Source organism: Apodemus sylvaticus, chromosome 3, assembly GCF_947179515.1.
Source record: "Apodemus sylvaticus chromosome 3, mApoSyl1.1, whole genome shotgun sequence".
Lineage (NCBI taxonomy): Eukaryota > Metazoa > Chordata > Mammalia > Rodentia > Muridae > Apodemus > Apodemus sylvaticus.
In genome coordinates this window covers 94,160,393-94,186,607 of record NC_067474.1, presented here as the reverse complement: position 1 = coordinate 94,186,607, position 26,215 = coordinate 94,160,393, and the positions used below count along the sequence as shown (strand labels likewise).

The window sequence follows — 26,215 nt, the reverse complement described above, 5'->3', positions numbered from 1 at the left end:
GATATGAAGGCGCTCAGCAGTAGAGGTTCTTCTTGAAGAAGACTGGAGCTCAGTCTCAGCCCCTGTGTCACATTTCATCCTTACAAATGGCAGTAACCCAAAGCTTCAAGAGATCTGATACTCTTCTGTGGGCTTCACAAGCATAACATTTACACACACACACACACACACACACACACACACACACACACACACACACACACACACGATTATAGCTATAGTTCTTTAAATAATGAAAAATTTCATGTATCTATGTTTAAGTATTATTGTAGTCTATTTGGCACCTTATGTACCATTAGTCCACCTCCACTGTGTGTGCATGTGTGTATATGTGTGTACATTTGTGTGTAGGTGGACATGGATGCCCATAAATGTGGAAAAAGTTGAAATCATGTCTTCCACAGTGAGGCTCTTCAGGCAGTCAGTCTCTCTTATTGAACCTGGAACTTGTGATTGGGTCAACAAGCCCCAGGGATCCTTTCTGTGCCTTCTATGTACCATGGTATACAGGGGTCAGAGGTCAACTTACAGGACTCCATTTTCTTCTTCCACTAAGTGGATCTTGATTATCCAACCTAGGATGTCAGAGCTGACAGAAGGTATCCTTATCTGCTGATTCATCACTCAGTCCTCTCCCAGCTCTTGTGCATGGGTTCTAGGGGATTGAGTTTGTTTTCCCATACTTGCTCAGCAAACATTTTACCAAGCAAGCCATCTCCCCAGCCCACCTCTTTTTAATGAGAGAATATGGTTTTATTTCTATTAACACTTCTCTGACCAAATGAGCACATGAAAATAATGCTGGCTTGCTTTCAGCCTTTGTTTCCAGACCATTTGTAGACGTTTCTTCAGTTACAGGTATAGGCACTGTTTTTCCCCTTGCTTATGATTATTCTAATTTGCTAAGCTTTGCAAAAGGAAATCAGATCTGTCAAGAATATAGTCAGGTGTCTATGTTCAAGTTCCCATGTAACTCAGAAGGACTGTACAAGAGTCAAGAAGCCGGAGTGTGACACTGTCTTCCACAGGCCAGGGCTCAGGATCTTTGCCTGAGTATTCCCACCGGGAATAATAATTAAGTATTTCCTCTGTGATTCTTCTGTTTTGTGTATCAGATGCCATACACTGTTCCATTTGTTACATGTAGACACCAAATATGTCTTTGTATATTACACATATGTACAGAAAAATAAAATAAATGGGCTTCAGGTGTTTAAGTTGAGGTTTTAGTAGTTTCTTGCCTTAACAGCTATAGTTAGGCTACACTGTGGGAGAGGATGCTGGTCTGGATATAGGAGTTCCAAATCCTTCACTTGTCTTGTTCACAGGCTATGTGCTGTAAGTACACAACAGCATCTGGGGAGTGTTTTCCCCCCTGCCTTCTGTCCTTAGTCCTCCATGGTGCTCATTCCCAAATTTGACTGTGCATTAGAATCATCTAGGAAATTAGAGAAATGATCTTAACAGTCACACCCTGAAACTGTACCGCAGGATCTATAGGAAGCAGTGCAACCGTTGGGGTACTCCTGAACAGCCCCCCACTACATCTGGACACTGAGTGCATGTTAGGGTGTTGTGGTCGTTTTTCAGTGAGAGAAATATTCTTTCCCTGAGCATTACTCAGTACTAAGAGATACATGCACAGTTTGCATAGGCAATGCAAAAGTGCTTTTGATTTTTAATATTTCTTGTTATCACAGGTCGATGGCACCAACCTTCAAGGTTTTACCAATCAACAAGCAGTAGAGGTGTTACGTCACACAGGACAGACAGTGCGTCTGACACTGATGAGGAAGGGAGCAAGCCAGGAAGCAGAGCTTACATCAAGAGAAGATATCACAAAAGACGTGGACCTCCCTCCTGGTAGAGACCTTTGTTTTATCTTAACATTGCCTTCTAACTCTAAATTAATTTTTGTAGAAAAGTGTTTTGTTATTAGTAGGAACCATGGGTTTGTGCATTTGCATTAGAATGGGCTCCTGAGTAAAACAGACATCAGTTATTCTTTCTCCATTGGAGATAGATGCTTTGTTTTCTGTCATGATTTTAATTTGGGTGTCATTAAGACTTTCTCTTCAGAGTGGGGGATGCAGTTGTGTTTGATGTTTTTAGAAACTGTGGGGAGGCATATCTGGTGTGTGTGTGTGTGCCTGTGTGCATACATCCACTAGTATGCACAGTGACACGTGGAAGTCAGAGAATAGTGTCATGTGCTTCAGGTGGCATTCTGCCTTACTCGAGATGGACCTCTGTGTTGGTTGCCACTATGTATGGCCATCTAGCTGGCCCACGAGCTTGTAGTGATTCTCCATGAATATCACTGCAAAGTATCGAAATAATCAGCAGTGTGGGGCTGTTATCTGGAAAGGTGTTTCATTTCTGATACTGTTGAGCTTTGTGCTTTACATCACATAGTGCATTTTTAGGAAATGGGCAGGCAGGTTTCCAGAAAGTCTTAGCCCACTTACAGTAAGACATTAAATATATATGGTTATTATGGAGTTGGCCTCTTCAAAAGTAACTCTAATTGGTGGTTCAGTCAAATAAAATGGGTTTAGAAAAATTCAAATGGTTTTATTATTTATTTTATTAATTTAACTTAAAATATTTTTATCTTTAAGAAAATTGTGAAAAAGATGAAGAGTCTTTATCATTAAAGAGAAATACCAGCATATTGCCAATTGAAGAAGAAGGTAACACTTAGAACCAGTCTCAGGTGCTCATTATGTTTTAGACAGAATGTTTGCAAAGAGATTAAATCTTTATGACAGTCTAAGTTACTAAAACCATTATACATACTACTAACTTCTTGGGAAAAGAGAGATTGATGAATTCGTATTTATCAATAGAACCAAGTGCTTTTTCACATTAAAGTAATTCATTTATTTATTGTTTGTTAATTTTCATGCAGAATCAGTTTGTTCTCCAATATATGTGCACACATGCACACACACACACACACACACACACACACACACACACACATACACACACACACACCAGAATTGCTCTTGAGGTATCATTTCATAATATGTGTAGTTTTAACTTACAGTTTATGTATACTTGACATGCCTCTACCCAACTGTGAAATAATAGTAAAATATAAAGTATTTAAAAACAAACACAGAAACTCTTAGATATTTTTAGTAATGGAAATATGCGGTGTTTTTGTTGTTGTTGTTGTTTTGTTTTTGTTTTTTGGTTCTGTTCATTGTTTTCTGCTGTGATGATTGTTTTCTCAGACTAGGTCTTGCTATGTGGCCCAGGCTGGCTTCTGAGTGCGGGATTTTGGATACACTACCACTTCTTCCAGAAACTATCAATTTTGGGGAGGCAGATAATATACTTTTTAGTCTTTTCGAGCTACAAGCTTTAACCTTGGGAACTGGGCTTGATAGCAGTTTTACAGAGAATTGTTCAGACCACCTAAGAATACTCACTGAAGGTTTGCTAGCGTGCAGTGTTGCATTTCACACCAACTCTGCCTTCGTTCTGTGCCTTGTCTCCTGCTCCTCCTTTCCCGGTCCTGTTGCTGGGCATTTGGTGACTTAAAGCAACAAGTGGAAAACTGCTCCTGTCTCATAGTATGGATTCTGCTGTTAAGATGCCTATTCACTCTGTCTGTGGCCTCATTATTATTTCTGCTGCTGGGGAAAGTTTTAGTTTACTTTTATTATTTAAAGAGATTTTGTATATGTTATGATATCCTGGAAGGAAAATGTGTAGTGTTCATACATATTAATTACATTCTGCCATTTTTTACACTAATTAGTAAAGAAAATACTTGGGCTAAAGTGAATAACAAGAGTTGGGGAGAGGATAAAAATACTTAGAACATGACTTTAAATAGGAAGTGAGGATGGGCACGAGGGGTTATGTCGAAGTTTCAGAAACATCGATTTTGCTACAGAAAAGGCAGTGCTAATGAGAAATTTGCATGTGTGTGTGGAAGGACATCGGCACCTCCAGACTTACAATCAGCAGTACATGAGCTACTTAAAATAAATAAGTAAATAAAGCAGAAACCTGAAAGTGGTTCTAATGTACCTGGTCTGTCCCTCCTAGCAGGGTGGGATGCCACTGCCTCTCTAGAGGATGGTGACTGCAGAAGAGCCACTTGCCTGTTCACCACTGTTGGAAAAGAGGGCTCTGTGGGTGTATTTTCAAAGTTCTGAAATGTTGTCTGGAGGCAAGTGGGAGATCAGACAGTGTGATCTGATTTCCTACATTCCATTTATAATCCCCCATTATATTCCTGTCATGCGGTATGAACACACACACACACACACACACACACACACAATTGAAAGGGAACTGGGGGAAATGACCTCTGCTCCCGGAAGTACGGTTAAAGATTCCTCATGAGCCCAGGCTCACTGTTGATTGTTACCCCTCACATAACTACATTTTAATTTGGACAGAAAGTACTTATTCACAGGGATACTTTCCAGTCCTGTTTACTTTTTTTCCTCTAAGCTAGACATTGAACCTAGGACTTTGCATATGTCCAAACTTTTAAAAATAGTTATCAACTTTGTTTTTCGAGACATGTTCAGAATCATTGACTAAAGCAGGATGAGCCTGACATGAGAGACAAGGTAACTAGTAAGAATCTGAATTCTCAAATATTCCTTAAATCAGTGTAAAGACTGTAATGGAATAGAGGCTTTTAAAAGAAAGCATTTATGAGTAAGCTCCAAGTGACACTGTAGGGCTAGTTACACAGGTTGTAGGGCTAGTTACATGGGTTGTAGGGCTAGTTACACAGGTTGTAGGGCTAGTTGTTCATGTTGTAGGGCTAGTTACATGGGTTGTAGGGCTAGTTACATGGGTTGTAGGGCTAGTTACATGGATTGTAGGGCTAGTTACACAGGTTGTAGGGCTAGTTGTGCATGTTGTAGGGCTAAGGCTATAGCTCCGTGGAAGAGCTCTGGTGGAAATAGACAGAGACACACAGAGATGCTCTTGAGTCAGTGCCAGTTTTCAGTTCCACACACTGTATTTGCAATTATTTATGTCACTTGCTTGGTGGCTTTCTTTCTTATTGGCTTGATGACCTTTCCCTCCCCCCTCCTTTTGGCTGATTAATGGAATTATGACTACAGGTTTTTATCTTAATACACATTCTCATTTCTTAATTGTTTTATATATATACATATATAATATATATATATGTATTGTTCCTGGTAATGAAGTTGTCTGTTACAATTTATTTGGTATGTGTGTGAGGTGATATCATAGCCTCCTCTTCTCCTAACCACAGTTTTCCTGCAATATTACCAGTAGAAAAGCTAATGAGTCTGAGAATAACCCAGAAACCTTATTCTTTTAAAGAACATTAGAAAATGTATGGAGACTTGAATGAAAAATCTAGTTAAAGCTTAAAAGCTGTCCATTAAAGAAGAATACTATTACATATGCAAACAGTAGTCCAAATTAGAAAATTAAAATTCAATAACATATGAGGGAAACTGAAAAGTCTGACAAGATATAACAGGAAGGTTTTGCCCTGCCTTCCTGGTGTAGAAGGTGAGTTTTGTGTGTTGGTACTGACTTCAATACTTTGATGGTTTCAGGGTATCCACTGTTGTCACCTGAGCTGGAAGAAACTGAAGATGTGCAGCAAGAGGCTGCCCTGCTGACCAAGTGGCAGAGCATTATGGGAATTAACTATGAAATAGTGGTAGGTTAACTTGCTCTTCCTTTTCCTCACTTGTACCTGTGTCTGTGCAGGAAAGTCTTGGGGAAAATAAAGATACTCATTGGAAGGAGGCCTGGAGAGAGTCCAGAGTTTCTCAAAGCTGCAGTGTTTGTTGCTAAGGGGCTGAAATACAATGGTTTGCAAGTTTGAGAACTCCCGTGTCATTGTGCTTCAGTATGTCTGAGAGTGGTGTAACTAATGTACACATGAGAAAGGTTTTCCTGATTCTTATGCATGTGATTTATAGAAAGAACCAGAATAGAATGTCAGTTTCTTCAAATAAGTTAAAGCTTATTGTGAGCTATGACAGAGTTATACCCTTCCTCCCTCCCTCCCTCCCTCCCTCCCTCCCTCCCTCCCTCCCTCCCTCCCTCCCTCGTAATCTACTTTCCTTTCTTCTTTCCTTGCTAAAAAAGAGTCACATAAGGTGAGGCTCCATGTGGCCCAGGCTGGCCTCAGATTCTCTGCATAGACAAAGAGGAGTGTGGATTCCTGAGCCCTCTGCTTTCCTCTCCCTAAGATTGGATATACAGGAGTGCGCTCTGCTATACTCACCTCTGCTTTCCTCTCCCTAGTGCTGGATATACAGGAGTGCGCTCTGCTATACCGGCCTTCGCCTTTATCATTCTTATGCATTTAGCTTTTGTGAGAAGTTGAGTCTGCCTCACTTGTCATATCACTTACAGCAGGGTTGGATGTTTATTAACTATATCTAGCTAAGATGCCATGATTTGCTATTATAAAAGTTGACACACACCATTAAAATGTCAGGAAATTCCACAGCAAAAGTAAGAAACTACATTCAGTATAATTTTTCATATTTATAATGCCCTTATGCCTCTGGGTTAGAAGAAGTAAAAGAAAACAGACAATATATTTGATAAGTAGCTCTGACTTTCATTGCTAAGTAGTATGGTCATTTTACACTCCATTTTCATAGCAATACTTGGTTTTAAAAACTCAAGGTAATCAAGAGTCAAATAAAAAATGAGTAAATCTAGCCAGGAGCATTTTAATTTGTAATTTGGGGAGGAATACAGTAGGGTTCAGGTGAAGAGCACTTCATTTAGCACTGACTTCATGGGTAGGGTTAATGTGGCTGGCATGCACAGCAGACATTGGCTGTCTAGGGGGTAATTGAATGGGAGGTGAGCCCCCTACAAGCCATTTCATCTGTATCGTCGCCAAAACTGAACCACTAAGGCCCCTTGTGTACCTGTTGTCTGGATGATATCCCCAGTCCTCTCTTAAGAGCAGATGTGTGCTGCCCGGCAGTACCACATCTTTTGTGATCCGTGCTCAGGCCAGTGGGAGTAGCTCTGCCTTCTCTTCACCTACAGTGTACCTGGCAGCATCAATGTAATTATAGAGGAGGTGGGGGGGCAGAGATGGCTGGTGATTCAGTGGGAACCTGCCTGTTTTTTAGAGTAATTGACCTCCAGTTTGGGTTTTCAGGGTTGAGAAGAAGGCTTGCTAGTATCACAGCTCTGAGCCTGGTGACATCATTTGCATACTGACCTTTTAAGATCTTGTTTTTTTTTTTCCCCAGTAAGTAAATCTAAAATTTATTCTTTTTTTTATTCGATATAATTTATTTACATTTCAAATGATTTCCCTTTTCTAGCCCCCCCACTCCCCGAAAGTCCCGTAAGCCCCCTTCTCTTCCCCCGTCCTCCCACCCACCCCTTCCCACTTCCCTGTTCTGGTTTTGCCAAATACTGTTTCACTGAGTCTTTCCAGAACCAGGGGCCACTCCTCCTTTCTTCTTGTACCTCATTTGATGTGTGGATTATGTTTTGGGTATTCCAGTTTTCTAGGTTAATATCCACTTATTAGTGAGTGCATACCATGATTCACCTTTTGAGTCTGGGTTACCTCACTTAGTATGATATTCTCTAGCTCCATCCATTTGCCTAAGAATTTCATGAATTCATTGTTTCTAATGGCTGAATAGTACTCCATTGTGTAGATATACCACATGTTTTGCATCCACCCTTCTGTTGAGGGATACCTGGGTTCTTTCCAGCATCTGGCAATTATAAATAGGGCTGCTATGAACATAGTAGAACATGAATCCTTATTACATGGTGGGGAGTCTTCTGGGTATATGCCCAGGAGTGGTATAGCAGGATCTTCTGGAAGTGAGGTGCCCAGTTTTCAGAGGAACCGCCAGACTGCTTTCCAGAGTGGTTGTACCAATTTGCAACCCCACCAGCAGTGGAGGAGTGTTCCTCTTTCTCCACACCCTCTCCAACACCTGCTGTCTTCTGAATTTTTAATCTTAGCCATTCTGACTGGTGTAAGATGAAATCTTAGGGTTGTTTTGATTTGCATTTCCCTAATGACTAATGAAGTTGAGCATTTTTTAAGATGCTTCTCCGCCATCCGAAGTTCTTCAGGTGAGAATTCTTTGTTTAATTCTGTACCCCATTTTTAATAGGGTTGTTTGGTTTTCTGGAGTCTAACTTCTTGAGTTCTTTATATATATTGGATATTAGCCCTCTATCTGATGTAGGATTGGTGAAGATCTTTTCCCAATTTGTTGGTTGCCGATTTGTCCTCTTGATGGTGTCCTTTGCCTTACAGAAACTTTGTAATTTTATGAGGTCCCATTTGTCAATTCTTGCTCTTAGAGCATACGCTATTGGTGTTCTGTTCAGAAACTTTCTCCCTGTACCGATGTCCTCAAGGGTCTTCCCCAGTTTCTTTTTTATTAGCTTCAGAGTGTCTGGCTTTATGTGGAGGTCCTTGATCCATTTTGATTTGAGCTTAGTACAAGGAGACAAGGATGGATCAATTCGCATTCTTCTGCATGCTGACCTCCAGTTGAACCAGCACCATTTGTTGAAAAGGCTATCTTTTTTCCATTGGATGTTTTCAGCCTCTTTGTCGAGGATCAAGTGGCCATAGGTGTGTGGGTTCATTTCTGGATCTTCAATCCTGTTCCATTGATCCTCCTGCCTGTCACTGTACCAATACCATGCAGTTTTTAACACTATTGCTGTGTAGTATTGCTTGAGGTCAGGGATACTGATTCCCCCAGATTTTCTTTTGTTGCTGAGAATAGTTTTAGCTATCCTGGGTTTTTTGTTGTTCCAGATGAATTTGATAATTGCTCTTTCTAACTCTGTGAAGAATTGAGTTGGGATTTTGATGGGTATTGCATTGAATCTGTATAGTGCTTTAGGCAAAATGGCCATTTTAACTATATTGATTCTACCAATCCATAAGCATGGGAGGTTTTCCCATTTTTTGAGGTCTTCTTCCATTTCCTTCTTCAGAGTCTTGAAGTTCTTGTCATACAGATCTTTCACATGTTTGGTAAGAGTCACCCCAAGATACTTTATACTGTTTGTGGCTATTGTGAAGGGGGTCATTTCCCTAATTTCTTTCTCAGCCTGCTTATCCTTTGAGTATAGGAAGGCCACTGATTTGCTTGTGTTGATTTTATAACCTGCCACTTTGCTGAAGTTGTTTATCAGCTGTAGGAGCTCTCTAGTGGAGTTCTTTGGGTCACTTAGGTAGACGATCATGTCGTCTGCAAATAATGATAGTTTGTCTTCTTCCTTTCCAATTTGTATCCCTTTGACCTCCTTATGTTGTCGAATTGCCCGAGCTAGTACCTCAAGTACAATATTGAAAGGATAAGGAGAAAGGGGGCAGCCTTGTCTGGTCCCTGATTTCAGTGGGATTGCTTCAAGTTTCTCTCCATTTAGTTTGATGCTGGCTACTGGTTTGCTGTATATTGCTTTTACTATGTTTAGGTATGGGCCTTGAATTCCTGTTCTCTCCAAGACTTTAAGCATGAAGGGATGCTGAATTTTGTCAAATGCTTTTTCAGCATCCAATGAAATGACCATGTGGTTTTGTTCTTTGAGTTTGTTTATGTAGTGGATTGTATTGATGGATTTCCGTATATTGAACCAACCCTGCATTCCCGGGATAAAGCCTACTTGATCATGGTGGATGATCGTTTTGATGTGTTCTTGGATTCGGTTGGCAAGAATTTTATTGAGTATTTTGCATCGATGTTCAACTGATGACTTTCAACCCAAAGTCATCAAAAGAGACCCTGAGGGACACTTCTTGCTGGTCAAAGATCTTGTTTAAGGTCTTGTTTGGTAAAGTTTTATTTGTGGGAAATGACACATGGCACCCCATGGTGTGCATAGCAGCAAGTCCCAGGTGTGCAACCTCTGGGCCATCAGTTGTGCTCACTCTATAGGGATTATTGCGGAGAAAGCTCTTGGGGGCTTGCGGCTAGACATATCACTTTAGTCTTGGTCTGTGAGACTGTTTGACCTAAGTATTTTCCACCGGTAGTGCTACAGTGATATGCAGCTTACAATAAGATTTTTAAAGATTTTTTAATTCTTTTCCATGAACTTATAATGTTTACATGAGTAGAAAAAAAATCCAGAAGAATGTTAGAGTTATGATGACTTTTCTCATTTCAGGTGGCTCACGTGAGCAAGTTTAGTGAGAACAGTGGGCTGGGGATAAGTCTGGAAGCCACAGTGGGCCACCACTTCATCCGGTCTGTGCTACCAGAAGGCCCTGTGGGACACAGCGGGAAGCTCTTCAGTGGAGATGAGCTACTGGAAGTAAGACGCTCTGATTTCCTTCTTTCTGCTTATGCAAGGTGGAAAAGGCTGCTGGAGAATTAATAGTGATGAAAAATCATAAAGTCAGTCCAAAGCAGAGATACCAAGGCTGTATGTGTGTGTACACTGACTTGCAGATGCAGGTCCATATGTTCTCTTTTGGTGGTTTTTGTTCTGTTTTGTTTTAGCTTTCAAAGACTATAAAACTTCCATGATGATTTTTTAAGCATATATTCAGTTCTTAGAATAGTCAACACCTTCATATGCTTCCATAGAATAGTGACAAACAGCAAGCACATCCTGTCTGTCCCCACTCACTCAATTCTTGTTGCTCAGAAGCTATCTACTGGTATTTGTTTCTCTGCAATCTGTCAATGTTTTTTAAATGCAGAGATAAAAAAATAGAAAAAAATGTTTCCAGTTTTAAAAACATTTTACCATACTATATATGCCATTTCTAGTCTTTCTTAGTAAATTCATTAAATGCTAATTCTTCATAGTCTTTTCTCCTGCATCTATTGGGACTATTTTTATTCTCTCTTCCTACCATATACTCACAGATCAAACCTAGAGAGAAGCTAAGGGTTTTGCCATGGTACTTGAGAAGCTCTAGTTTTAGCCAGACTCCAAACTCGCATTCAGATCCTGTTTGGAAATACTTGCACAGGTCTAACTGCGGGTCAGACCTGTAAGGCAGAACCACAGGTATTATCATAAAGAAACCTACATTGTGGGAAAATGGTATTCTCACATAGACTTCTGTATTATAAAACTTATTTTGTGTGGACCTGTCTTTCTGCAGGTGAATGGTATAAATTTGCTTGGAGAAAACCATCAAGATGTGGTCAATATTTTAAAAGAATTGCCTATAGATGTGACAATGGTATGCTGCCGTCGGACAGTGCCTCCCACCGCCCTGTCAGAAGTAGATAGCCTGGACATAAACAATCTTGAGCTCACAGAAAAGGTAGGAGACTTGCAGAAAGAAGGCTAATTTGATGCGTAATACTGTCAGAATGTTAAGCTATTTTTATTTTCCTCAAGACTTGATTTTTTTTTAAATAGAGTCTATGCTTATACAATAGATCTAGAACTCAAATAGCTTTAGCTTGAGTCAGAATTGGTGCTCACCGTGAACAAGTCATCTCTCCTTTCTGAACCTCAGTTTTGGTTTCTGTAAAATGTAGGTTAGGATGCTGCCCATCTCATGGAGACTCTCTCCACAGGTGAAATAGTTACAGCAGACAACACTGCACATGGTGAACTTGCCAGTAGGTGCTCCCAGAAGCATGCTGTGTACTCGACAGGAGATACCACTGCACCGTGTGCACTTGAAGTGTCCTCATTAACTAGCTCTACCCCATCGGCAGAAGCATGCAAATAGTACACAGATGGAAACGCATACCTTTACTTACATGCCCAGCCACATCTGGTTTGCAGTTAACCATTTAGTAAATAGCTAAAGCATAGAAAGGTATTTTATTATAGGTTTGGGTTTTAATTCATTTGTACATTTTAGTTTGAGATTATCAGAAAGTTAACTCACAATTCACATCAAATAATTTTCTATGATGTGTATTTTTCTATATGCTTATTCTTATTCGCTTGAATCAAAATATCCAAGAACAGAGCTAGTAACCTTTTTGGAAGGTGATACAATGTAGACCCCTAGTCAGATCTTATGAAGGAGGGGTTTCTTTTATAATATGCTGAAGGAATCAATACAATGGAATAATTTTGTAACTTAAAGGGTAAAGTACATAGTTTATTGTTCACACGGGTTATCATAACAGGAAAGAACAAGAAACATGATTCCAAATTGTGAGCCACTCGAAGGCTGAACCCTGACTGTGCCTATATGTGTTCATTTGGTGTGGGTGGGACAGTCCCAGGAGAGCAGGGGACTGTTTGCTGTTTGTGTCCGTGGCTCTAGGCACTGCAGTGGAATATCAAAGCAAAGGCAGCACACAAACTAGACAAACATGCCTTCCTTAAATTTGAGATGTTCATACAGATAAATGGGGTTGACTTAACCTGTTTGCAGTTTCATTTGTTTTTTGGTTTTTTGGGTTTTTTGTTTGTTTGATTGGTTTTATTTTGAGAGAGTAATTAATATTTGAAGCCCAGTTACCCCTACTTAAATCTATATAATTCTATGCATTGTAGAAACCTTATTTTCATATAATACAAAACTTTACACATACCAAATTTTTCTTGAATTTATCTTATTTTTTATGAATAATTTTTGGTTAATAACAACACACTCCTTTTTATTTTTCATGTAGAGGTGATTCAAATGTATACAAGACGGGGAAGTCACCCACAAGCTGTGTTATAGATGCGTAACCACTCAGTAAGCTTATGGGAAACTCTAGCTTTTATTTTTAATGCCTTTTATGACTTAGGATTTTGAGTATGTTTTTGGTCAGTACAGACAGAGGAACCCAACCGTTTTTTTTTGTTTTTTTTTTTTTTTTTTTTTTGTCAAAAGCCCTGCTCTAAAATATGACTTGTCTGTTATTCAGCCTCATATAGATCTAGGAGAGTTCATTGGGTCCTCAGAGACAGAGGATCCCATGCTGGCGATGTCCGAGGTGGATGAGAATGCTGAAGAGATTCAAACCCCACTGGCCATGTGGGAGGCAGGCATTCACTCCATAGAGCTGGAGAAGGGAAGCAGGGGCCTCGGCTTTAGCATTTTAGACTATCAGGTAAATACATCCCACTTTGCCTAATTGCCACAAGGATGCCAAATTCTAAAAGTAAATTGTTACTAGCAGATAAAAGGAAATAATATTTCATAGTGAGTAAGCATTTTCTTATTCAAATAAATTGCTTAGAATAGTAATGTAGTCAATTTTTGTTTTAGCATTATATTTATTGAAATGTTTTATGCTTTAGCTTGAAAAATTGATACCTCAGAACACAGATTAGGAGTATCGTAATACAGTGGGTTCTCTTTGTCATTTGGGGAATATTTTTATTTCTATGCTCTTAATTTATAGCTTACACTTTAGTACTAATCCATACAGTATTAGCTTTCTTTTGTATAATAAGGACGGTGAATTGTACTTGGACATATCACAAATTCTAACATTCCAATCATTTTACTAAATTTATGATTGTTTATAAATTGGCTCAGTGCAGACTGCACCCTTCCCTGGGTTGTTTTGTGCTGGGAAAAGTGGAACTGCTAAACACTGTCTGATAGAACACAGGTGTTACCCTTAATTGTCTGGAACTCAGCTACCTCTGAGGATTCTAGACGTGCTCCTGTAGCACAAATGCCGTGTGCCTTCCTTTTGCATTTCTCCTTTGTGAAGGACAAGACCATCCTCAGAGTACCTGCACCCACTATTCAAATACTGTTGTTACCCATACCCTTGACTTCCAGCTTCCAGCAACAGCTTAAAAACGTGACAGTTTCCCAAAAAGTTAAAATTTCATCTTTAAGTTATCTAGCATTATCCAGGGGCCAATTTAACGACACTAGCAAATGAATCTTCCATTGCTTCTGGCAAACTCCTCGGGTCTTTCTAAGATGAGGTAGACATTAACTTGTTCTAGGTACTCATTAGAACCTCATATGAAAACCACAAGACCCTTGAAACAGTATAATTGTAACATAGACTTCCAGTGTCTGAATGGGCTGACTGCCTTTCACCCTCCTGCCTTGCTAGGACCCCATCGATCCAGCAAACACAGTAATAGTCATTCGCTCTCTGGTTCCTGGGGGCATAGCTGAAAAGGATGGACGACTTTTTCCTGGAGACAGGCTCATGTGCGTCAATGACATCAACCTGGAAAACAGCACCCTTGAAGAGGCCGTAGAAGCCCTGAAGGGAGCGCCCTCGGGGATAGTGCGGATAGGAGTGGCCAAGCCTTTGCCTGTAAGAACTTGAATTTTATTGATTTCTTGTATATATACAAGGGAAATAGTTGAGGAAAGCAGAATTTAGAAGCAAAGCTAATTTTTTTAGCTACTTCAAGACAGTATTTGATGTTTCATAATCCGTTTGCACTGAAGCATATGACGAGTATTTCTGTAACTTTAAGTGGGACTTAATGAATAGGAAATATAAATTTGTGGGCAAATAAAGGAAAAAGGAAGAACCCTCTCTCTGAACAGAAGCAAACTGAGACTGGGGAGGGGTCTTTACAATGTCACATAGATAAGGGGTTAGATATCACATAGATACTTTTTATATTGGGGTTTGATATTTTATTTAAAACCTCTGCTGAGAATGGGTTCTGTTAACTATTGAGATTAAACTCTTGATTACTATTAAAACAAACAAACAAACAAAAAAGAAAGATGCTTTTCCTCTAAAAGTTGAACATGGGTTCCTGACAGCAGGTGATATGGAAAGACAGTATTTCCCTTTTTCTTAGAGAGTAGAGTGTAGGTGTGGGGCTCTCGGTGGATGAGTTCACCACGTCCTTAGCACCATTCCTTGCCAAGTAAATTGCATTCGTTATAATACTTGAGAGAGAGAGAGAGAGAGAGAGAGAGAGAGAGAGAGAGAGATAGGAAGCTCTCGATGGATGAGTTCACCACGTACTTAGCACCATTCCTTGCCAAGTAAATTGCATTCGTTATAATAATACTTGAGAGAGAGAGAGAGAGAGAGAGAGAGTGACAGCATTGATTTTTCTTTAATGCTTTATTCTACAGCTTTTAAAGTCTTAATACTTAAAAAAATTCCCTTGAATTATTTAGCCAGAATATTTAGCAGATAAAAAATGACCAGACCATTACACTAAAATTATACATTTTATTGTCAACTGTAAGAAGAATAAAAAAGAGTACAAAGGGATTCTCAGTAATTGTTGGTGGGGATGTTAGAGAAAGGGGCCTCTGTCTCCTCTCAGATTAGATGCTAAGGATCAGTATTGGTCTAACTACATAGCTTTCCTTCTCTGCTGAGGTCACGTGTTATCACTTGGAGACTTGGAAGACTTCCTTCCTTCTCCACCCTCTTACATCCCTTCCTACTTGCTGCCCTCTTTGCTGGTCTTTCTTTCCCACAACCCCCTTCTCCACACCTATGTTCTGCAGCTTTCTCCAGAAGAAGGGTATGTTTCTGCCAAGGAAGACGCCTTTCTCTGCTCCCCGCGCACCTGCAAGGAGACAGGCCCGTCCGACAGAGCCCTCTTCAGGCCTGACTTGGCTCTGGTTAGTGGCCACAGCTGACCCATGCCGTCTTTTTATATTCTTATAAATTTTACTTTTAAAGATTGTTTTGCCACAGCTTTATTGACTTGTTTGTTCAGTGTATGAAGAAGCCGGATGCGCACTTACCTTTTAAACTAGAGAGTGTCAAGTAGGTCTTTGACATGTATTATTGCCAATACTAATTTGGAGGGGAGATGATTCTTTTTGTTGGTGTTTTTAAATTATAAGCTCTCAATTAGCTATTTCAGAAGGTTTAAACGTATTTATAGTAAGTATAGTATACTCACAGTATACTTAAAAATATGAGGTAACTGTGGCCCTCTCTGGGGGCATTATAATTTAGAGTACTGTGGATTTTGTGAAGGCTGTGATGTTAAGTCATACCTTGACACAGTAAATTCATTTGGAAACACAAAAGGACACAAAGATATCATTCATTCATCCTTTTTTTCTTCATTTTTCTTTTCTGAGACAGGGGCTCATTGTGTTACCATGGCTTGTCTGCAACTGACAGCCATCCACCTCTGCCTCCTGCGTGCTGGGATTAGAGCCATATGCAGTCATACCCAGCGCATAGTCTTAAACCCTGTTGAGAGACAGTCTCCTCTCTCGGGTTTGGTAGGCATTTTTGTACCCGTTTAGATGAATGCCAGTCGAGAAGACCACTTCCGTTGGCATGGAGGCTCAGTGACTTTTAACAGTCCCAGCGTTCCCCAGTCTTTCTAGCAAGCTCTGTTTGCTTGAACTGATCGCTCGGCTCCCTGCGGACCTTATGTTTCATCTCTACAGTAACTGAGATTATTGAATTTTAGAGTCTCTTGAGGTTTAAAGGCATCACTGAAATGATGAGGCATCACTATACAAGTCCTATTTGAGTATTCTTTTTGGTAGTACTTTAAGACAAACCTTTATCTATTATAATGTGGCATTAGGCTCAGTTATACCATCTAGACTGTACCCAGTATTTTTCTTCCAGATTGTTTTACATAATGAACATTTGTAGATGATAACCTCTGCATAGTTACTTCCTAGTTAATTTGAACAAATATTTAAAATATTTTTCAGCCTGTGAATTATATTGTAAGAGGCTAATTTTGAAATGTTACAGCAGCATTTTAACAGCTATTTATATTGATGTGGCTTGCTAATGTTAAAGTGTTTATTACTTAATGCTTCTGGAAATTAGTTCAGAATCTGGCCACTTCAAAGTTAATGTGACTCTAGCTCAAACATAAAGCTTCTCTTTGATTTTTGCATCTTAGCCTAATAGACAGTCGTTAGAATCTCAAGAGACTCCAAAATTCATTATTCCATTATGAATAATGGTTTATTAGTTGAATATGAAGAAATAATAACCTAATCCTTTTCATCATAAAACATTACTAAGTATTTTCCATGATTATGTAACTATTTAAACTTAAAATTGATTAATTCATTTGTTAATCCCTCCCTCAGCTCTTAAGTTGGTGGGGTAGTATGAAATAGCGTCTGACACTAGACGCTGTCTGGCCTCTGCTCTAGGTGGTCTGTCCATCTTTGTGCTGCTGTATCAGTGCTGTTTTCAAGCAGGGGAAGGCACATGCAGAAAACAGGACAGACAAGCGCATATCTGTGCTCTAGTGACAGTGGCGTGTGACAGGGTACGGTAACCAGCTGGTATTACTTTATTCCTAGATAGATACACCTGAGACCGAGTCCGCAGCTGAATCAAGATTTGAGTCTCAGTTCTCTCCTGATAACGACAGTCTCTACTCTACACATGCCTCTGTCTTATCTCTTCATGATGGTGCTTGTAGTGATGGCATGAACTACAGTCCCTCTCTTCCATCTTCTCCTCCAAAGGTAAAACAGATATGTCACTTTATTTTGGAGAAATGTCTGTGTATAACCTTTTGGAGATCAGGATTTCTGGGAATTGAAGGAGTAAGTAACATGTCTTAGTTATTGTTCTCCTCCTGTGACATTATGACCAAGGTGACTTGAAAGAGAAAGCATTTAATTGGGGATTTGGCTTACACAGTCAGAGGATTAGCCCTTGATCATGGCAGGCAGCATGGTGACAGGCAGGCAGGCATGAGAATGCAGTGGTTGCTCTGAGCTTAGATCTTATCCACAAACATGAAGCAGGTAGGGAGTGAGACTGAGTCTGGCATGGGCTTTTGAAATCTCAGAGCTCCCTCCCAGTGACACACCTCCTCCAAGGCTATGTCTCCTAATCCTTCTAAACAGTCCACCAGCTGGGAACCCAACATTCAAATATACGACCCTGTGGGGACCATGCTCATTCAAACCACCACACAGCATATTAATGATATGCATCAGATCAGAGCAAACTTTCACTTACGTTGTTAATTGTTTAGACTACTACTGACTAATTCTAATGTTTGTGAGACACACCGATAGAGAGAGAGGTTCAAAGATTTTATTAATATTTGCACAATATATTTCTCAAAGTATGGTTTTAGCAACTGGGAAAATTTAGAATGACTTTTTTAGTTTCTTTTAAATAACTTTTATGTAGAAAATAGAGTAAAAGGTTTTTATTGTAATCTGGAAATTACTAGCTAATTTATACTTAATCCTGTTACTAATGAGATGAGTTGTCAAAGAATATTCTACATAAAGATTATGGTGAAAGGTAATGTGTGTTTATGTCAGTGGATATGAATGTACAGCATAGTCATTATGACACATCTGCTGTCCATACCTTAAACATGGATTATCAATATGAATGCTAATACTCTTAATTTTCTTGGTGATATACTACATAACGTTCAAAAGTGGTATTTTAAATTGTACAAAATTTTAAATGGAAACATCTTGATACATATTTTACTTTGATCATCTGATTGTTTTCTTTATATTTTTAACACTGTTTTTCACTTATTGTTGATTTGTGCATCTATTTCAGTCATGTTTCTTTTGTATTGATTGCCAATTCTGTTTATTTGAGAGCATCTCTGAGAAGTGATTTGTAAAGCAGTTATATACATATACTGTAAATGTTTGTGTATATGGAGAAAAGTGTGTAGCTGTGGCACTTCCCACATGTTATTTTGAAGCAAACCAGGAGACATGGAGATGGAGGCTGCTGTTTATGTGTTGTGTACAGTGGTGACTGGGTACAGAAACAGGTGTCTGGGCAGACAGTTCATGTGTGGATATAATTTCTGTGTTGGAAATGTACAGTAAATGAACCTGAAGATAAAGAGAATGGACAACATAGTCTCTTCCCTTATACATTGAATTCAGTGGGTGAGAGCACCATTAATGACACCAGGCACCCTCCTGTACTTTGTGTGCAAGATTAGTCTTAAGTGAGCAGTTGCCCCTCGCCTGCACAGCTGAGGTCCCTGGCTGCAGACTGGCTGGACTGGCCAAACTGTTCAGTTTGGATCAGCCTCAGGGCTGGAAGCAGGTTTTATCTCCTGGTGGGATCTCCAAAACCATAGCATTGCACACTTCTTCTTGCCAGTGGGACAGATTGCTTTGTTTAATGTAGTAATTGTTACTTAAAGGGATTACGCATTCTGTAGACTGAGAAGCATATATTTTAAGGGCAAACACTGGCTCTATGCAGCACAACATACTGAGTTGCTGAAGTCGCTTTGCCTCATTTTTTTTCTAAGCAGTTTACTCTTTTGTTGAATCAAAGTTTGGCAAGCTGGCCTGACAACTGAAATGTTGAAACTAAAAAGCAAAAATAAGCCATTAATGAGGATGTTTAAATGTCCTGTGGGCTTTCAGTTTCCTTAGTAAAACACTGCAACTCTGGTGTTTTCTTATGTTGTGCTTTTGTTTGTTTTTGTCTCTGAATTTTAGGACTTAGATCTCTTCTAGGAAAAATATAAAAGCTGAATAAATTATGTGATAAGTCTTCCCTGTTTGCACTAAGTTCATCATACATGGTTTGTTAAGGAATCCATAATAGACCTTTGATAATAGGTCGATAAGCTTACTTCTAGACTTTTAAATTAATTAAATTGAAAGTAAATTACTAGCATCTATGGCTATTTAAAAATATGTGAATAGTATACATAACCATATTATACATCTGGGTAATGAAGAGAAACAGATGCATGTGTATAGAGTTGTCAGACTGATCAAGCAGAGCCCTAAGACCTCAGCCTGTCTTGCAGGTTTTGACTTGATAGTTAGAGACTGGAAATAGGGCATACCTCCCTGGAGACATAGCTTTACTGCTTGGTTAGGTGTGCTGCTGGGATCAGGGGTGCTGATCTTGCAGCATGTGCTTGCCCTGGTGGAGGCTTGTGCTTCAGAGCACAGTTTAGCCTCACACAGCAGCTAAGCTCTGTGAGGTGCTGCTTTTGTTCATATATGAAGTCTCCCACATTGGCAGCTTGGGGAGTATATTACACTTTAGTTACATTCATCAAGATTTATAAATTTACTTCCTGTTATTTTTGATGTTATTTTTATATTTGAGTGGCTATCTTCTTTGGGGTTTGATGAAAGAAGGTTACTATCTTGCTTTTTCCAGGGTGTAGTTTCCTTCCTTGTATTGGTGTTTTCCACCCGGAGGACCCTGCTATACCACTCCTGGGCATATACCCAGAGTATTCCCCGGCATGCAATAAGGTCGCATGCTCCACTATGTTCATAGCAGCCTTATTTATAATAGCCAGAAGCCAGAAAGAACCCAGATGTCCTTCAATGGAGGAATGGATACAGAAAATGTGGTATATTTACAATGGAATACTACTCAGCAATTAAAAACAATGAATTCATGAAATTCTTAGGCAAATGGTTGGATCTGGAAAATATCCTAATTGAGATAACCCAATCACAAAAGAACACACACTGTATGCACTCATTGATAAGTGGATATTAGCCCAGAAGCTCTGAATACTCAAGACACAATTCACATATCAAATCATTCCCAAGAAGAAAGAAGGAGAGGGTCCTGGTCCTGGAAAGGCTTGATGCAGCATTGTAGTGGAGTACCAGGACAGAGAAGTGGGAGGGGGATGATTGGAGAATGGGCAGAGGGAAGAGGACTTATGGGACTTATGGGGAGGGGGGTACCAGGAAAGGAAAAATCATTTGGAATGTAAACAAAGAATATAGAAATTTTTTAAAAAGGAAAAAAAAAAGACTTACAAATTTAAATCATCACGTCTGCATTATCTGGATTACAGGCCAGTTAGTGAAATACTCATGTCAGTTAACATGGTGCGGTGGCCTCCCCAGCACTTGAAGGCTGCTTTAATTTTGTTTGATTTTTCTTTCTTTCTTTTTTGAGACAAGGTCTTACTATGTAGCCCTGCATAGTAGACCAGGCTAGCTTGAACTTAGAGCTCTGCCTGCCATGCCTTATTCTCACTGACAGTGCCAGGGTCTGGGGCTGAAGGCCTGTGCCACAAAACCCAGCAAGGCAAGGCCGTAACAGGAGGGTATAGAGTTACAGGCAAGGCAGATATACACAGTGAATCATAAAATAAACATAAGTAAGTAAAAGGTGCATTTTAGTTTCAACATAGCTATGTTTTTCTTTTTTATTGTTCTAGCTTCTAATTTGGGGGATAATTAAAAAAAAAAAACTATTCCATTTTCCTTACTGCTTCCAAAAACATGACAAAATTCAGTAATACTCGTTTTCCAAAATTGAATGTCATTTGATGTCTGTTCAAATGCTCAGCATAGTTTCTAGTATGTATCTATCAAGACAGGTTCTTTGATATACAGATTATTAATAAGAAAAATATATTAGAACATATTTTTATGGCTTTTTGAATTACTATTGCTTGTTAGAGCTTACGGAACATGCAGCTTTTTCTGTAGTAATCTGAATTTCAATGATGTCTGTTCTTTTGTATGAAGAGATATCCAATAATAATTTGCTCCTGTGACCTATGGTGCTGGCCGCATATATGGCAGAGGATGGCCTTCTTGGGAATCAGTGGGAGGAGAGGACCTTGGGCCTGAGGGTGTTCAATGCCCCAATGTAGGGGAATGCCAGTGTGAGAGGATGGGAGTGGGTGGGTGTGGAGTGGGTGGGTGGAGGAGCATCCTCATAGAGACAGGAGGAGGGGGATAGGATGAGGGGTTCCCGAAGGGGAGACCTGGAAAGGGGAACATATTTGAAATGTAAATAAAGAAAATATCCAATCCAAAAGAAAGAAAGACAGAGAGACAGACAGGGAGAAAGAAAAGAAAAGAAAAAGGTTATAAACAGGAAAAAAATTGCTCCTGGAGGGTCCTGGGATTCCAAAGCCATGGATTTGTACTTGGTACCCTCAATATAGAGCAGTTCCCAGCAAGTGTGATTCGAGAATAGGAGTTGTTTACTTCTCTGTGTACCTTTAACTTGGAGTTGTTAGTTTGTAGCTATAACTAAATATTGTATCTAAAATTATCTTGTATCTGGGCTATTCTATAAGTATAACTCAGTAGAACATGAGATACAAGATTTATAAGAAATGCAATGAAAAACATATATGAAATTAAAAATATGCAAGACAAAAACATGCTTGGTGAAGAATTCATGTTTTAGAAGGCTTTAAAAATAAAAAATAAGTGTTTTTTTTGTTTTTTAGTAAACAGTAAATAGTAATTCACTAAAATGTGGCATATGATAAGTTGGTTTAACTCTATAAGTCCCAGTTTTGACTTGTGGCTTTGTCTGTTCATCATCAGGATGTAACCAACAGTTCTGACCTAGTACTTGGTCTGCATTTGTCCCTGGAAGAACTCTACACGCAGAACCTCCTCCAGAGACAGCACACTGGCTCTCCTCCCACAGACATGAACCCAGCAGCCGCCTCTGGTTTCCCCATCAGTGACTACACAACCGCAAATGCTGCTGAGCAGAAATATGAATGTGCAAACCCAGGAGCGTGGCCTCCGTCGCAGTTACCAAGTGTCCTAAGCACCATTGAGCTTGCTCCTGCCCCGCCTGCTGGAGCTCAGAAGGTGCCATCCTGAGGCCAGCACCTGCTGCTGTCATTGGGGAGGGATGGGGAGGGGGAGGCTTTTCATCTGAGGCCCTCCTAGTGTGGGATGAGTGCTCATCGGACTGGGAGGTGACCTGCGAACTTGATTGATCGTGGGTTCTTGCTAAAGCACAGCTCAGGAGGGAGCATGAGTAATGATGAAATGCCTGCTCCAAAGTCTAATTTTCTTCCCACGTGACTTTCTCTTTTTTTTCTTCCGGGGTTCTAAGTATTTAGCTGAGCAGAGCTCTCTGGCATCTGATGCTGAGTCTGTCACCTTGCAGAACATGCCCCAGGAAGCTTTTGAGAGGACCGTCACTATAGCAAAAGGCAGCTCCAGTCTAGGTAAGTTCCCCACCTTCCACATAGCGCTGCTCTTCTGTCCACAAGAGGACAGTGGATTTCACATTCCACACAGTGTTGGTCCTTAGTCTGTGAGAGGATAGAGAACTTCAAAACAATTTTTATCTGCAGAGAAAAGATGCTAGAAATGTTCTTCTTGTTTCTTTTTATGCATGTATTATTTTTTTCTGAAGTGGAAACAGGTTTATTTATTTCGTACCAGCTTACATCCCTTATTCTTTTATTTCTAGGTTTTCAGAAACCTCATTTACATTCAAGTAAAAGTTACATGAATTGTGTGTGTGTGTGGGTGGGTGTGGGTGTGGGGGGTGGGTGGGGGGGTGAGTGTGTGTAAAGTAGCAAATGAGAAAAGGAATTCTTGGAAAATGAGAAGTTGGCAATTAGAATTCTAAGTTCTTTGGAAAGTAAATGATTACTGTCTTTGAATATTGCTAGTTATGTGAGTCAGATTGTATTTACTCTTTCATTCACTGGAGGTGTTAGGAAGACTAGCACCTGTCAGGTGTGCCACTACCAAAATATAAATGCAGGTTTTTACAGTCTACATTTGTCCCTGAAAGAACTCTACACACAGAAGCCCCTGCAGAGCTAGTCCTCTGCCATTCATAACAGGCTTTGTCTAGTTCATAATCACAAACCACTTTCTGAGGAGGGAAGCCCTGTGGCGGTAGGCACCGCTGCTGAGAGTGTGCCACAAGTGTTCCCACACTGAGAGAGGCAGCCTCTCTACTGCTCTACACTGATGGAGGTTGATCCTTTAGCCTCAGAATGCCCAAATGTGGCCCAGTTGTTAGCTCTTATCAAAGACTGTTTTCCTGCAGTGACCAACAAACACCCTTTACACTAGTACCCTGGGCCTGGGCCTGGTTTCTCCTTGAACTTGTGACTTGGAAGAGACATTCCCAGAACCACAGCCTCTCCTATGTACCATTGTTTTGGTGGTGGCTGGATACCTACCCATACTAGTCAAAGGGAGAGTTGTAGGATAGTGTGCTGTGGTGGTTTGAATATGCCTGGCTCATGGGAAGCAGCATTGTTAGGGGGCATGGCCTTGTTGTAGGAAGTGTATCACTGTGGGAGTGGGCTTGGATGTTTTATACTCAAACTCCATCCAGGACAGAAGAGAGCACCTTCTCCCGAGTCTTCTCCTGGCTGCCTTAGGATCGAAATGTAGAATTCTTGGCTTTTCCAGGACCATGTCAGCATGCGTATTATTATACTTCTCATCATGATGATAAAGGAGGAAACCTCAGACTGCAAGCCAGCCCCAATTAAATGTTGTTCTTTATAAGATTTGCCTTGGTCATTGTGTCTCTGTATGGCTATAAAACCCTAAGACAGACATGTACTGCTATAACTATATATAATTACATACTAAAAGAAGAAAAAAATATTTCATAAATCACATAGTTCTATTTATCTTAGTAAAAAACACATGTATATTAAATAGGATTATAAACAAACCCATGTATCAAACATGTATATTATATAAATGTAATCAATATTTATATTTAATATTCATTTATATTACTTATGTGGTAAGATATGTGTATTAAATTCCCTGATCTTAAGACAGGTTCTGTAGACATCTTTGCAGCTCCGGCTACTGCCCAGCAGTGTCCACTGCAGCTGCCCCGTGGAGCACCTGGAGCCAGGTCCTTCTGTGCTCACTTTGTCCAGGGTTAGTGAGGATTCTCTAAGTTCTATGCCTCCTGTTATGTAAGATTCCCTATTTGTGCAGCAGATCCAGATGCTGCTGTGTATTGTGGGTCTCTGAGGAGGGATAATGGAAATGTATGTAGCATGTTGACTTTTACAGAGATGTATAGGGCTGTTCATTGTCAAACAACTCAAAATTCATGTTAGAAGAACCTCATTCAGAAAACTCTATGGAAATGAATTAACTCCAGCACCAAACAGTTGCTATTCTCTTAACTGGGGCTCCTTTCTCAGAGACATCATAGTACACCTCCTTCCCCTCAGCGAGGGAAGGATCTCTCCTGCTCAGAGACATCATAGTACACCTCCTTCCCCTCAGCTAGAGAATGATCTCTCCTGCTCAGAGACATCATAGTACACCTCCTTCCCCTCAGCGAGGGAAGGATCTCTCCTGCTCAGAGACATCATAGTACACCTCCTTCCCCTCAGCTAGGGAATCATCTCTCCTGCTCAGAGACATCATAGTACACCTCCTTCCCCTCAGTGACGGAGTGATCTCTCCCTTTTAACCTTCCGTGTCTGTATGTGAGTAGCATAGCAGGTGTAAGGCTTCAGTGCTTTTAGAATGTCATGTGACAGTTGGCCTCCTCTCCTATGTTTTTGCTCTAGTTACTACAATTAGGTGGGATCATATAGTACTTAACTTTCTGCAACTATTTCATATAGCAGAATGTCTTTAAATCTCATGTAGCATACATCAGAAATTTTCTTCTTTTTTAGGCTAAATACTATTCCATTGTAAGTGAACATTACCTTTTCTTATCTGCTGATTGACATTTGAAGTGCTTTCATACAAGCGTTTAAGTTTTGATTTAGTTAAAATATTGTTAAAACAGTAAGGGTGAAAAGTATTCTTTAACATATCTGCTAATGAATGCTTCTGTTATGAATATGAAAACAGCATTGATGGAAGAAATCATAGTGCATTACCTTTTGGCATGTGACACAATTTCAGACTGTGAGTGCCTTTCAGTTGTGCTAGAATTTATTTATTCCATTATTATTGTTTTGCTTCATTTTCAGAATTAGGCTACATATATACTATATTTTTTATAAACTTAGACCCTGGTTGTTGGATTCTTTTGTACTCATCAAGGTTCCTCATACAGGTGTGTTCCTTCTAAGACCTGTGGGCCACACTTGGTTCTATGCAGCTGAAAACAGTTATGATTATAGCCCAGTACAAAAGTATAAAGTTCCTTCAGCATTGTGAGATATTCCACTGCACCTGTTTAACTTGAAGGTTTAGTTCTTGAGTGTGAATTTTGTAGATGATGTCATGTCATAATACCAAGATTTTGAACGTGCCTCCTAGCTTTTCAGAGATAACATCTATCCTGTTGAGAACATTTCCCTTAATATTTCATTCAACTGAGATGTTCAGTGTTCAGATTTCTGCATAATAACATGTAAAGAAACCTTGAAAAAGGCCATTTAAAGAAAATCTCTGTTAACATAAGTATTAAATTAATTCAGTGTGTTTAGCTGACATTTAATGTAGGAAGTTGTTTTCACTATGACCTAAAGCAACCAAACGCATGATAATAATATAAGAAGTCTCATGTTGATTTCTTCCGGTCAGAGGATTCGCTCAGGCTCAAGGTCTGTTATCAGCCTGTCTGTGGTTTGTGGTCTTTCTTTTCTGAGTCAATGAAAACAAATCATTATAAACGACATCTTCCTGTGAAGGCTCTCACCA

The 26,215-nt window shown here is 39.8% G+C and overlaps 1 protein-coding gene across 6 annotated transcripts in view; it reads left to right on the top strand.

Annotated features, from left to right (window-relative positions):
- The window catches only part of Mpdz (multiple PDZ domain crumbs cell polarity complex component), a 152,442-nt gene that overhangs the window by 62,640 nt on the left and 63,587 nt on the right, over positions 1–26,215 (top strand). For 3 of the 6 annotated variants that reach the window (XM_052176678.1, XM_052176674.1, XM_052176680.1), the window contains exons 11-21: positions 1,701–1,863; positions 2,622–2,693; positions 5,577–5,683; positions 10,159–10,305; positions 11,108–11,272; positions 12,831–13,016; positions 13,986–14,195; positions 15,365–15,481; positions 17,156–17,323; positions 22,139–22,414; positions 22,665–22,779. In XM_052176678.1, coding sequence (XP_052032638.1) covers positions 1,701–1,863; positions 2,622–2,693; positions 5,577–5,683; positions 10,159–10,305; positions 11,108–11,272; positions 12,831–13,016; positions 13,986–14,195; positions 15,365–15,481; positions 17,156–17,323; positions 22,139–22,414; positions 22,665–22,779 — 1,726 coding nt within the window. The remainder of the gene's footprint in view (positions 1–1,700; positions 1,864–2,621; positions 2,694–5,576; positions 5,684–10,158; positions 10,306–11,107; positions 11,273–12,830; positions 13,017–13,985; positions 14,196–15,364; positions 15,482–17,155; positions 17,324–22,138; positions 22,415–22,664; positions 22,780–26,215) is intronic. The other 3 variants (XM_052176676.1, XM_052176677.1, XM_052176679.1) reach the window with 3 other exon arrangements.